Below are 14937 nucleotides of genomic sequence, written 5' to 3' on the forward strand. Positions count from 1 at the left end.
CACACCCATGGGCTCTCTCACTCATTGCCTCTTATCTCCTTATTGCTGCAGTCTATCTAGCCTTGGGATCTTTGCAATACCCCAATCAGGATCTAAACCAATGATTGCTGGGGCCTTAAGCTCTAGAATTCCCTCTCTTGTTCTGCCTATACTATTCTAAGAAGCTGTTTTAAAATCTATAAGGTTTTATCTCAAATATGTCCTTATATGATAATCACACTCATGAGTTGCTTTGAAGTATGCTGATCCATTAATAGGGCAGAATAAATGGAAGTTGTTGGATGTTATTGAGGTGGATTAATTTGTTGAACTATTTAGCTAACTGCTGACATTTTGATCTTGTCTTTCTATTTCTGTAGGAGAGGAAAGGTCCAAAAATTGGAGGAGAACTGCTGCTACCAAGAGGAGAAGAACATAGCAAATTTTTAAGTACTTCAAAATGAATCCTAACTGTAGGAAGTGTGATGTAAGACATCACATTTTTATATAGACTCTATCTGAGGTTCATCAATGGCACTACAGGAGAGATGTTATTTTCTGGTGCTAAAGATTTCAACCCAGTGTCGTTTTTAAACTAAAAATAAACGTCAGTTTTCCTAATTTATTCATTTGGATCAACAATATATATGGTGGGAGTTGTGTGTAGACACAGGCACACATTTTTAATCCCATATCAGACATTAATAAGTGATGCATTGTGACTGAACTTTTTTTAAAAATTACCAAAATGTAACTGGACCTGTGGGTTCTCTTCCAATTCGGTGAAACTAACCCAGTGAACCCACAATGAGGGGGATTACTTAGCAAATAAATAAGGGGAATGTGTTGGTGTGAAGAAGTTGCAGTTAACCTCGGTGGTAACTGGTTTGCACCTCAAATCTTCCACTGGTTCTGTTCAGCTTTACAGAGACGGCTTGTTATTTCTGAGTAAATATTTTTCCAGAAGTTCTTATGTATTTTTAAAAATACTTCTTGCCTGTTACTAAATTTGCAGAAGCCTTTAGCTTCGTCTTAATTTGTCTTGCAACTGCCACTCCAGTATTGGTATTTAATTGATGATTTTCTTATAGGTACAGAGGAGGTTCGTGAGAGTGATCCCAGGAATAAAGGGGTTAACGTATGAGGAGCATTTGATCGCTCTGGGCCTGTATTCACTGAAGTTTAGAAAAATGAGGGCAGGATATCTCATTAAAATCTATTGAATGTTGAAAGGCCTAAACAAAGTAGACATGGAGAGAATGTTTCCTGTAGTGGGGGAGTCTAGACCAGGGAGCACAGCCCCAAAATAGAAGGACAACCCTTTAGAACAGAGATGAGGGGGAATTTCTTCAGCCAGATGGTGATGAATCTATGGAATTCATTGCCACAGGCAGCTGTGGAGGCCATGTCATTGGGTATATTTAAAGTGGTTGATAGAGTTTTGATTAATAAAGGCGTCAAAAGTTATGGGGAGAATGGGGTTGAGAGGAATAATAAATCAACCATGATAGAATGCTGGAGTAGTCTTGATGGGCCAAATGGTTAAATTCTGCTCCAATGTCTTATGGTCTCAATAGTAATCTAGGACTAGTTCAAATCCCACTTTGGGAAATTTAAATTCTGGTAATTAATTAACTCGGTAATAAAGGATAGTGGGATATTTGTAATAATGACTATGAACTTTCCTGATTATTGTTGAAGCCATTTGAAGTCTCACCTTTTCCTGATTTGTTTGTACTTCCAGACCAACAGAAAAATGTTTGAAATGGCAAGCTACTTTTTTTGGAGTGGCCAGTAAACACTAGCTTTTCCAGTAATTTCCACAGGTAATGGGGGGCGGGGGGGGATCATTAAACTGGCAGTCTCTCCAGATTTATTAATGGTAGGACCCAGTGTGTGGTGAACTTGGCGTTAGTAAGGTTAAAAAGAATAGTTTCTAAATTAAATCACATTTACTAGATGAACACATCAAGTAAGAATTGTACATTAACTTTTTCTAACAAGTAACCGTTATGAGCTAAGTATTGAAAGGCTAATTAGCATCATAGAGTAATAGAGCAACTCGTCCATATTGACTCACAACAAGCTGGAGGAACTCAGCAGGTCGGACAGCATCCGTGGAAACAATCAGTCAACGTTTCGGGTCGGAACCCTTCGTCAGGACTGATGAAGGAAGGGGCAGAGGCCCTGTAAAGAAGGTGGGGGGAGGGTGGGAAGGAGAAGGCTGGAAGTTTCCAGGTGAAAAACCAGTAAGGGGAAAGATCAAGGGGTGGAGGAGGGGAGGCAGGGAGGTGATAGGCAGGAAAAGTGAAGAAGGAATAGGGGGAAAGCACAATGGGTAGTAGAAGGAGGTGGAACCATAAGGGAGGTAGTAGGCAGCTGGGGGAGGGGACAGAGTGAAACCGGAATAGGGGAAGGGAGGGTGAGGGAATTACTGGAAGTTGGAGAATGTCTCCGAGCCTACTTCTTTGGCAAGGAGTCCCCTCCCCCTACTGATGATCCCTTCTTCCGTTTTCAACCTTCTCCTCCTCCTCCTCCTGGTCACCCCACCCGGGCCTTCTACCTGCACTCGATCTTTTCATCTCCAACTGTCACCGAGACATCAACTGTGTCAACTTCACCATTTCTCTCTCCTGTTCCAACCTCACTCCCTCTGAACGCACTGCCCTCCGCTCTCTCCGCACTAATTCCAACCTCACCATCAAACCTGCAGACGAAGGTAGTGCCATAGTAGTCTGGCAGATGGACCTCTACCTCACTGAGACCAAACGGCAGCTCTCTGACACCTCCTCTTACTTACCCCTGGAACAGGACCCCACCAAAAAACGTCAAACCATTGTCTCCCGTACTATCACCGCCCTTATCAACTCTGGAGACCTTCCATCCTCAGCCACAAAACTCATAATTCCCACATCCCGTACTGCTCAGTTTTACCTCCTCCCCAAGATACAGAAGCCTGACTGTCCCGGTAGACCAATAGTTTCTGCCTGCTCCTGCCCCACCGAACTTGTATCTGCCTATCTGGACTCCATTTTGTCACCCATAGTTCAGTCCCTCCTCACCTACATCCAGGATACATCCCATGCCCTGCACCTCTTCAATAACTTCCAGTTCCCCGGTCCCAACCGCTTCATTTTCACTATGGATGTCCAATCCTTATACACCTCCATTCCCCATCAAGAAGGCCTCAAAGCCCTCCGCTACTTTCTGAACAATAGACCCCACCAGTTTCCCACCACTACTACCTTCCTCCGGTTGGTGGAACTGGTACTCACACTTAATAACTTCTCTTTTGGCTCTCCCCACTTTCTTCAGACCAAGGGTGTAGCTTTGGGCACTCACATGGGCCCCAGCTATGCCTACCTCTTCGTTGGTTATGTGGAACAGTCTGTGCTCCAAATCTATACTGGTACTGCTCCCCAATTTTTCCTTCACTACATTGACGACTACATTGGTGCTGCTTCCTGCACCCATACTGAGCTCGTCAACTTCATCGACTTTACTTCAAACTTCCACCCAGTCCTCAATTTCACTTGGTCTATCTCGGACACTTCTCTCCCCTGTCTTGATCTCTCGGTCTCCATTTCTAGAGACAGAACTGTCCACTGACATCTTCTATAAGCCCACTGACTCTCATAACTACCTCGACTATACCTCTTCCCACCCTGCCACGTGCAAAAATGCCATTCCCTATTCCCAGTTCCTCTGTCTCCGCCGCATCTGCTCCCAGGATGAGGGTTTCCGTTTCAGGACATTTCAAATGTCCTCTTTCTTTAAGAGTCGTGGTTTCCCTTCTGCTGTCATGAATGATGCCCTCACCCCATCCTCCCGCCACCACAACAGGGACAGAGTTCCCCTTGTCCTCACCTACAACCCCACCACTAAGCACATCTTTCCCTCTCTGCTCTCCGCAGGGATCATTCCTTCCGCGACTCCCTGGTCCACATGGACCTCCCACCTGGAACTTATCCCTGTAAGCGTAAGTGCTACACCTGTCCCTACACCTCCTCTCTTGCCACCATTCAGGGCCCCAAACAGTCCTTCCAGGTGAGGCAACACTTCACTTGTGACTCTGTTGGGGTCATCTATTGCATCCGGTGCGGCCTCCTGTACATCAGTGAAACCTAATGCAGATTGGGGGACCGCTTTGTCGAGCACCTTCGCTCTGACCGCCACAACAGACAGAATCTCCCGGTTGCCACCCACTTCAACTCTGCTTCACATTCCCATTCGGATATTTCCATACATGGCCTCTTCTACTGCCATGATGAGGCTATACTCAAGATGGAGGAGCAACACTTCATATACCGTCTGGGTAGTCTCCAGCCCCTTGGAATGAACATTGAATTCTCCAACTTCCGGTAATTCCCTCACCCTCCCTTCCCCTATTCCAGTTTCATTTTGCCCCCTCCCCCAGCTGCCTACTACCTCCCTCATGGTTCCACCTCCTTCTACTACCCATTGTGTTTTCCCCTATTCCTTCTTCACCTTTCCTGCCTATCCCCTCCCTGCTTCCCCACCCCAACCCCTTTATCTTGCCCCTTACTGGTTTTTCACCTGGAACCTTCCAGCCTTCTCCTTCCCACCCTCCCCGCACCTTCTTAATAGGGCCTGCCCCTTCCTTCTTCAGTCCTGATGAAGGGTTTCGGCCTGAAACGTTGACTGATCATTTCCACGGATGCTGTCCAACCTACTGAGTTCTTCCAGCTTGTTGTGAGTGCTGCTTTGACCCCAGCATCTGCAGAATATTTTGTGTTTATCATCCATGCTGACCATGTTTGGCTGTATCACTCTAAATGATTCCTATCCAAATGTAATTATTCAAATGTCTTTTAAATGTTGTCATTTTATCCATCTCAGGTCTTCCTCTGGAGGGACTTTTCACAAGCAGACCATACTCTGAAGAAGTTGCCCCTCAGATCCCTTTAAAATCTTTTCCCTCCCACCTTAAATCTGTGCCCTCTAGTTTTTGGTTCCCGTTCCCTGGGGAAAAGGCTGTGTGCATTCACCTAATCAATGCCCTCATGATTTCATCCACTCAATACAGTTATCCCTCAGTCTCCTTTGTTCCAAGCAATAAAGTGCAAGCCTGTCCGACCTCTTCATAGAACCCAGGTGTTTCAGGATATAAAAGCACAGAATATTTGAAGTACTCGTCAGGTCAAGCAGCATCTATGATTGGGTAATCGAATAAATAGTTTGGATCAGTAACCTAATTTCATTTTTTTACGTCTTGCCCTTTGCCTTCAAGGGATTCTTTAAAATGAGCGGCTAAAAGGTGTTAAAAGCCTTCCAAGAACTACCTCCTCAAATCTTTACTCTTTATCAGGTGAGCTTGCCCGATCTTCTTGATACAATTGATTCTTCTGCAATGGTCCATTGACTTAGCTCAAAATATTGACTATTTATTCCCCTCTATAGATGCTGTATGACTTGCTGAGTTTCTCCAGCATTTTGTGTGTGTTGCTCAAGATTTCAGAATCGGGTTTATTATCACTAGCATGTGACATGAAATTTGTTAACTTAGCAGCAGCAGTTCAATGCAATACATAATCTAGCAGAGAAAAAGAATAATAATAAATAAAAAATTTCAAAAATAATAATAAATTACTGATGTTGAGTGCCAGGTTGTTGCTGTGGCGCAACCCCACTAGTTAACATATCTCACTCCTGTAAGCTCTCTCGTCACCGTCTGAGGTTCTACCAACAATGGTTGTGTCGTCAGCATATTTATGTATGGTATTTGAGCTATGCCTAGCCACACAGTCATGTGTATATAGAGAGTAGAGCAGTGGGCTAAGCACACACCCTTGAGGTGTGCCAGTGTTGATTGTCAGCGAGGAGGATTTGTTATTCCCAATCCACACAGATTGTGGTCTTCCGGTTAGGAAGTCGAGGATCCAATTGCAGAGGGAGGTAAAGAGGCTCAGGTTCTGCAACTTTTCAATCAGGATTTTGGGAATGATGGTATTAAATGCTGAGCTATAGTCAATGAATAGCATCCTGACATATGTGTTTGTGTTGTCCAGGTGGTCTAAAGCCGTGTGGAGAGCCATTGAGATTGCGTCTGCCGTTGACCTATTGTGGTGATAAGCAAATTGCAGTAGGTTCAGGCCCTTGCTGAGGCAGGAGTTCAGTCTAGTCATGACCAACCTCTCAAAGCATTTCATCATTGTCGATGTGAGTGCTACCAGGCGATAGTCATTAAGGAAGCCCACTTTATTCTCCTTAGGCACTGGTATAATTGTTGCCTTTTTGAAGCAAGTGGGAACTTCTGCCCGTAGCAGTGAGAGGTTGAAACTGTCCTTGAATAGTCCCACTAGTTAGTTGGCACAGGTTTTCAGAGCCTTACCTGGTACGCCATTGGGATCTTCTGCCTTGCGAGAGTTCACTCTCTTTAAAGACAGTCTAACATCGGTCCCTGAGATGGAGATCACAGGGTCATCAGGTGCGGCAGGGATCTTCACAGCTGTAGTTGTGTTCTCTCTTTCAAAGCGTGCATAGAAGGCGTTGAGCTCATCTAGTAATGAAGCATTGCTGCCATTCATGCTATTGGGTTTCGCTTTGTAGGAAGTAATGGCTTGCATACCCTGCCTGAGCTGCTGTGCATCTGATATCTCTTCGCCCTTGAAATGGCCCTCTGCAAATCATATCTGGTTTTCTGGTACAGGCATGGGTCACCAGACTTGAATGCCACAGATCTAGCCTTCAGCAGATGACGTACCTCCCGGTTCATCCACGGCTTTTGGTTTGGGAATGTACAGTAAGTCTTTGTGAGCACACACTCATCCACACAGGTTTTAATGACATCAGTAACTGCATCATCAGCAGTATCTCGTGTTTAGGTTCTGCAATAGTCCTTTGTCATGCTCACAAAATTGTTTCAATGGACGAACCTGAACCATCTAATATGTGAAAGTTGTTCCATGAGCATATTGCTAACATTTGCAGTAGCAGAATTACTCAGAAAGGAATATAATTTTCCAATTCCTCCTCTGGGCTGGACCCCATCCTGACTGGGAAATACACTCAGTGGCCACTTCTTTAAGTACCTCCAATACTGGTGTAATGTGTGGTTATTTGAGTTACTGTCACCTTCCTCTCAGCTTGAACGAGTCTGTCCTCTCTCATTAGCAAGGTGTTTTCGCCCACAGAACTGCCACTCAATGGATTTTAGTTTTTTGCACCATTTTATAGAAACTTTAGAGACTGTTGTGCATGAAAATCCCAGGAAATCAACAGTTTCTGAGATGTTCAAACCACCCAGCCTGGCATCAGCAATCATTCCAAGGTTAAAGTCACTTAGGTCACATTTCTTCCCCATCCTGATATTTGGTCTAAATAAAAAAATGAACCTCTGTATGCTTTTATCCAATGATTTGCTGCCACATGATTGGCTGATTAGTTATTTGCATTAATGAGCAGTTGTACCTGATAAAGTGACCATTGAGTGTATATTACTGTTCCTGTCTTCCTGTGGTGTCAACTTTTTAGACAAACAGCTCTGGAGGAATATTTCCACCTCTCATTGCAGCAGTCCAAGATGATACTCAGTACACCTTCCAAGGATGATTAGAAATGAGCAGTTTATACATGTACTAGACTTGCTGGCAACAACCAGATCCCAAGTACAACCATTCTGCGACTTACGAAAGAGATACATTTCTGGAAAATGTTGAACAAGATTTAATAAACTGAAAAGACTGCAAAACATTCCATCAAATATAGCAACATAACTTAATGGTTGGCATTATTGTGAAAAATTGTAAATTGAAAATGTACTGTATAACTCAGAATTATTGTATAAATGAAATGGGATTGTAATTGTCCCGTTTCTTGGAGGTAAATGCTAATAAATTAAAAATTAGATTATTTTCATTTATTTTAAAAGAGGTAAATTTACATGCAGTTATAGCAATCAGATTTAACAGTAACTTTAAAAAAAATTATGATCTGTCTGGATGGAATATAAGCAAAAGCTTTTAGTTGCATCTTGATTAATGTTACAGGACCTGAGTAAAAGGGAAATGTTGAATAGGTCAGGACTTTATTTCCTGGAGTATAGGGAAATAGGGGGAGATATGATAGAGGTATACAAAGTTAGGATCATATGTAGATAGGGTAAATGCAAGCAGGCTTTTTCCACTGAGGCTGGGTGGGACTAGAACTTAAGAGGTCATAGGTTAAGGATGAAATATTTAAGGGAAACTTCTTCACTCAGAAGGTGGTGCACATGTGGATGCACTGCCAGCAGAAGTGGTAGATGTGTGTTCAATCATAGCATTTAAGAGAAGTTTGGATGAGAGGACTATGGTCAGGTCGATGAGATTAGGCAGGGAAAGGTTCAGCGTGGACTAGATGGGCTGAACAGCCTGTTTCTGTGCTGTAGTACTCTGTGACAATAATATACTAATTACAAAAAAAAAAGGGGGGGTCCTCTGTTGAGATTGGAGACAAATCCTCAGTGATTCAGGGAGGCTGAGGATTTGAGTATGCTTGCCACTGGTCATATAGGGATAGGAGAAATCTGCTGAAGTCATACTGCAGTGAAGTGAAGTCAGCGAGGGAACTACTGGAAAATGGATGTCATAGAGGAGAAGGACAGTAACAGAGCTGGCTGGCCAACATTACAGGGAAGACGAGGAGCAAGGTATTGATAATTCAGAGGCTTGCTGTGTACAGATTTATTTTGTAGTTGGATGGGTTTCGTGGTTGCATGGACTGGTTGGGCCAAAGGACCTGTATCCATGCTGTGATGCTGTAATTATTTGATAACATGAGAAGTGATTTACAAAATGTTACTTTATAGTTATGGTTTAATACATTAGTGAAGCACACAAGTGGAGGAACTCAGCTGGTCAGGGAGCCTCTATGGTGGGGAACAAATAGTTGACGTTTTTGGTCGAAGCCTTCTTCAGGACTGGAATGAAAGGGAGAAGAAGCCAAAATAAGGAAGTTGGAGGGGGGGAGGGAAGGAGTATAGGCTGTCAGATGATTACATTGGTAAGGCTGAATTTAGAGAATTGTGTGCAGTCTGGATCACATACCTACCGGAAAGATACCAATAATAATGGAAGAGTGCAGTGAAAATTTACAAAGGTGTCTGTACCTGAGTTATAGGGAAAGGTTGAATAAGTTAGGACGTTCTTCCGTGGAGCATAGGAGAATGAGGGGAGATCTTAAAGAGGTATACAAAAATATGAGGTGTATTATAAGGGTGTAGGTATAGATGCAGGGGTTTTTCCCTCATGTTGGGTGAGACGAGAACTATGGGTCAGATATAGGATGAAAGGTGAAATTTTTAAGGGAAATCTGAGAAGGAACTTTTTCACTCTAGAAGGTGAAGTGTGGAAGTAGTGGATATGTAACATTTAAAAGAAATTTGGATCGGTACAGTATATAGATGAGAGGGGTATGGAGGGCTCTGGGTCCAGTTGCATGTAGATGGGACTAGGCAGACCAGGTTGGCACAGACTAGGTGGGCAGTTTCTGTGCTGAAGTACACTATGACTCTGCCATTGACTTGGAGAACAAACCAGTCAAGCAGGTGAGGTATAAATAGTGAGTGAATTGGCTCTAGAGTGAGGAGTCTTGGAGGAGATGTAATCAGCAGCGATCAGGAAGATGTGGGAACTGATGGGCAGGGGAAATACTGCCTGCCAGCCTGATGTGCTGCTGTTGTAAGTAGTAGTTCCATCACTGACACCAGTGACATGTTCTCATGGTTTAGGCCATCGTACTCCATTGGAACCTGCAGCCACCTTGTGCATCTATCTCTAACAACATAATGTTCCCTTTCTCTTGTGCTCCCTGCCATTGAGGTATGAGGTACAGGAGCCTTAGATCCCACACCACCAGATTCAGGAACAATTATTACCCCCACAACCATCAAGCTCCTGAACCAATGTGGATAACGTCACTTACATTACCTCTGAACTGATTCCACAACAAATAGACTTATTTTAAGGACTCTACAACTCATGTTCTCGGTATTAATTATTTATTTGTTGATTTTTTTTTTATTTGCTCAGTTTGGTGGCCTTTGCACAAAGGTTGTCTGTCTTTGTGTGCAGTTTTTCATTGATTCAATTGTGTTTTTTGTATTTACTGTGAATGCCTGCAAGAAAATGAGTTTTAGGATAGTATATGGTGTAATTTATGTACCCTGGTAATAAGTTTACTTTGAATTAATAATAAGAGAAAATCTGCAGATGCTGGAAATCCAAGCAACACACACAAAATGCTGGAGGAACTCAGCAAGCCAGGCAGCCTGAAACGTTAACTGTACTCTTCCATAGATGCTGCCTGTCTGACCTGCTGAGTTCCTCCAGCATTTTGTGAGTGTTTTGAATTAATATGTATCTACCTTACCCTTAAAACTATCCATTCTACACACTTTATCTATTCCTGTATGAAGGAGTTCCTCACTCCTGGAGTCCTGTTAGATTTATTGGAAACTTCTGGCCCCAGATATTAGTCTCCTCCACATCCGAAAAAGGTCGGGCTGGATCATACTCAGTCCACCTCATCATCAGCACATATGTGCTGTGGGACTCACAAGATCCAGTGTACTGGAGAACTCCACTCCATACTTGTCATGTGAACCTGAGCTGGGTGTGAGTGGTGATTAGGTCTTGGGAGATGGAACCTGAGACCCTGGCAACTAATGTTCTGTAAGAGGCATTTAGAAGCAGCTTGTCAATTTATGCATTTAACTTTTAAAACATTTTGTTAAAGATAACAAATTATACATTTATTAAAAAGGAATTTATGGAAATAAATTTAAAATGGAACAAGTTTATTGAAAGTTTACATTTTAGTGAAGGTCAGAAATCCCAAATGAATGACTTTTCACCCCAATTTCCAGCCTTCTGATTCAGAATATTTCAAAGTTCAAAATAGATTTATAATCAAATTACATATGTTACCCTATACTACCTTGAGGTTCATTTTCTTGCAGGCATTTACAGGAAAAACCACAATAGAATTTTATGAGAAATTATATGTAAACGGACAAAGACTGACAAACACCAATCTGCAAATGAAAATAATACTGAGAACGTGAGTTGTAAAGAATCCTTACTTAAAAGCAAGTTGGTTATATCGTAGAATCTGTTCAGAGAAGTGGTAAGTGAAATTATCCACACTGGTTTGGGAGTTTGATGGTTGTAGGTTAATAACTGTTCCTGAACTTGATGGTGTGGGACCTAAGACTCCTGTAATTCCTGCCCAATGGTGGTAGCAAGAAGAGAGCGTGGTCTGGATGGTGGGGGGTCCTTGATGATGAACACTGTTGTCTTGTGGCAGCGCTCCTTGTAAAAGTACTTAATAGTGGAGTGGGGTTCACCTGCGATAGATTGGGCTGCATACATCTCTTTCTGTAGACTTTTCCTGTTTCATTGGTAGATTCAATGCCAAGTCTAAAACAGAGCAAATCTTCACCTACCATGTTATTTTACCACCAGCATATTGTTGACCTGTGTATTGCAATGGGCTTGTTCACAAAAATCTAGAGTTCATCTAAGGAGAGGTGAAATACCAACAGCCTAACTTGGACTAAATCATTAATGGTTTTCCAGCCAAATTCAATATTCTGCACTTACATCAATAAACTAACTGAAAATCTCTTTGAGGCAACAATTTAAGGACATGGCTGACTAATACTTAAAATATTATCTTAAAACAACTTTTGGTCTGGGAATGAAACTTTCCACGTGGGATACATACCATCTGTGACAAATCACTGAAGGTGTAAAATCAAAGCTCCAATCTTCTGCCCCAAGTTTGGAAATGCTTCAGTGAGATTTTACGCCCATGATATATTGACCCATTCCATAGTTTGAAACCACATAAAATGATGTTCAAGTTAAAAAGTGAGTTTATTATCAAAGTAGATATGTGTCACTATACAACCTTGAGATTCATTTCTATGTAGATGTGCTCAATGGTGAGAAGAGCTTTACCTGTGATGGACTGGGCTGTACAAACTACTAGCCATCTACTTATAGGCTTTTCCATTCAAGGGCATTGGTGTTTCCATACCAGGCCTTGATGCAACCAGTCAATGTACTCTCCACTGCACATCTATAGAAGTCTGTCTGAGTTTTAGATGACATGCCAAATCTTCGCAAACTTCTAAGAAAGTAGAGGCACGGCAGTACTTTTTTGGTAATGGCTCTTGCGTGCGGGACCCAGGACAGATCTTCTGAAATGATAACACCCATATGCAACTCTTATATTTTACCAGCAGGTGATAAGACTGTGATATTGTTGCTATGTACATTTCCTGTACCCATTTTCTCATCAACATTCTCCTCATACAATGAATTACCTCATTACAATTAGGTGGGAGTTCCCTCCACCCACATCAGAACTCAGTCTGACGCCCCCCTCCCCCAGCCCCCCACCACCACTACCCCATTCTGGTGGATCTTTCTCGCCAGTTCATCTTTGTCCTCACTTTAATTGAAGCAGGACTATAAAAATAGTCAATGTGGCATTGTGTACACAGGAATTATTAGAATCATGGAGTCATAACGCCAAACTGCATGGATACAGGCCCTTCAGCCCGACCGATTCATGATGACCACAGTGCCCTTCCCAGCTAGTTCCAGTTTACTGTGGTTGACCCATATCCCTCTTTGCCCTGCCATCTACCTATCAAAGTGCTTCTTAAATGATATGGGCAGTTATATCTGCTTTTCTTCATTAAAAAAATGCTAAGGCTCTCTGATAACTGCTGTGGTTGGGTGTATCGGAGATGGGCAGGAGTCGGGGTACAGAGGACTGGTGGACAAGTTTATGGAGTGGTGTGGGAGGAATTACCTGCTTCTGAATGTGGCCAAAACCAGGGAGCTGGTGATTGATTTTAGGAGGAAGAGGACTGTGATGAGTCCTGCATACATTCTGGGAGAAACTGTTGCAGTTGAGGAGGAGTACAAATACTTGGGTGTTCACCCTGACAACAGACTTGACTGAAACACCAGCAGCAAAGCTGTTTGCAAGAAGGGGATGAGCAGACTCTATTTTCTAAGGAAGCTGAGATCCTATGTGTGCAGCAGGACGCTGGAGATCTTTTACCAGTCTGTTGTAGTGAGTGCAGTCTTCTTTGCGGATCTATGTTGGGGGAGCAGAATTGGTGCTGGTGATGCAAAAAGACTAAATAAACTCATCAAAACAGCTGTATCCGTCCTTGGCTACAACTTGGACTCTGCTGAGTTAGTGGTGGAGAGGAAGTCACTAAACAAACTGTTATCCATTATGGACAATCAGGCACATCGTCTCCATGACCTACTGAATAAACAGCAGAGAACCCTTTCGAACAGGCTACTTCAGCTCTGCTATCACAAGGGTTGCTACAGAAAATCTTTCCAACCAAGTGCAATGACCATATACAACAGTTCATCTCTGTGCAACAGAACACACATCATAGTACAATGGTCTCTGCTTTATTATTTTGTACATTATTATTACATATTGGTAAACTATTAAAGTATATTATTATTCTGTACTTCATTAGTTAAGTCTGCACACTGCTAAGTGTGTTTTTAAATGTTGCTGCTGTAAAAAAAGGATTTCCCACTCGGGATCAATAAAGTACTTATTCTATATTTCAGAATAAGTTTACCAGGATGTTGTCTGGATTAAAAGGCATGAGCTATAAGGAGAGGCTGGACGAACTTGTCTTTTTTTGTTTCTCTCTGGAGCTTTGGAGGCTGGGGAGGTGACACGATGGAAGTTTATAAAATTATGAGAGGCATAGATAGAAAAGATGTTTTTCCCTAGGGTAGAAATATTAATTACTAGAGGGCATGCAATTAAGTGAATGGGGGAAAAGTTTAAAGGTGTGCAGGACATGTTTTTAAAAACAGAGTGGTGGGTGCTTGGAACACACTGCCAGGGCTAGTGGTATAAGCAGATTTGGTGGTGTTTAAGAGACTTTAGACAGGTGCATGAATATCCAGTGAATGGAAGGATATAGATCAGGTGTAGGCTGAAGTGATTTAGCTTAATTTATCGTATCATGTTTAACACAGACATCATGAGCCGATCGTTCTGTTCCTGTGCTGTACTGTCACACGTACAATTATTGCTTAAAAACAAGTACATTTTTATGCAGTAGCCTGCAATGTTCCTCACTAAATCACTTGAATACTTATGTGAGAGGGAGTAACAACAATTCTTCCAAACCAAATGGAGATACGTCTGTCCGTTGCCAGAACATTCACTGCCTAGGTGGGAGAACCATCTGCGCTACTGCAATGGCATGAAATAAAAGTTAAATTTTGGCTGGCTGCAGATTAAGGGAAAATGGCAGTGTCTTCCCATTCCTGTTCTACAAACTTGCCAAAGTATGTATTTAACTTTAGTGCTATGGTTCCACCAGATGTGTTTTAATCTACATTCCAGAATCTAAAATGTCTTCAAATTCAAATTCAATTTTATTGTCATTCAAGTGTACACATGTATACAAAGTTCCCAGTAAATTTATTATCAAAGTACATGTCACCATATACTACCCTGAGATTAATTTTCTTGTGGGCATTCACAATAAATATAAGGAAAGATGATAAAATCAATGAAAAACTACACACAAAGATGGACAACCAAGGTGCAAAAGACAACAAACTGTACCAATACAAAAATAAAAACAGCATAATAATAATAGATAAATAAGTAATAAATAATATTGAGAATGTGAGTTGTAGAGTTATTGATAGTGAGTGAAGTTAATCCACTTTGGTTCAGGAGCCTGATGGTTGAGGGCTAATAACTGTTCCTGAATCTGGTGGTGTGGGACCTAAGGCTTCTGTACCTCCTTCCTGACGGCAGCAGCGAGAAGAGAGCATGGCCCATGTGGTGGGTATCCTTGATGATGGATGCTGCTTTCCTGTGACAGTGCTCAATGGTGATGTGCTCAATGTTGATGTGCTCAATGGTGGGGAGGGCTTTACCTGC

At 42.3% G+C, this 14937-nt stretch overlaps 1 protein-coding gene across 4 annotated transcripts in view; it reads left to right on the forward strand.

The window, feature by feature from the left end:
* Nucleotides 1-2098, forward strand: part of mcm10 (minichromosome maintenance 10 replication initiation factor) — a 76767-nt gene extending 74669 nt beyond the window's left edge. For all 4 annotated transcript variants that reach the window (XM_063072785.1, XM_063072783.1, XM_063072781.1 and 1 more), the window contains exon 20: nt 360-2098. In XM_063072785.1, the coding sequence (XP_062928855.1) occupies nt 360-443 (84 nt within the window). In that variant the 3' untranslated portion in view covers nt 444-2098. The remainder of the gene's footprint in view (nt 1-359) is intronic.
* Nucleotides 2099-14937: the final 12839 nt, after the last annotated feature.

This window comes from Mobula hypostoma, chromosome 20 (genome assembly GCF_963921235.1).
Source record: "Mobula hypostoma chromosome 20, sMobHyp1.1, whole genome shotgun sequence".
In the NCBI taxonomy this organism is placed as follows: Eukaryota; Metazoa; Chordata; class Chondrichthyes; order Myliobatiformes; family Myliobatidae; genus Mobula; species Mobula hypostoma.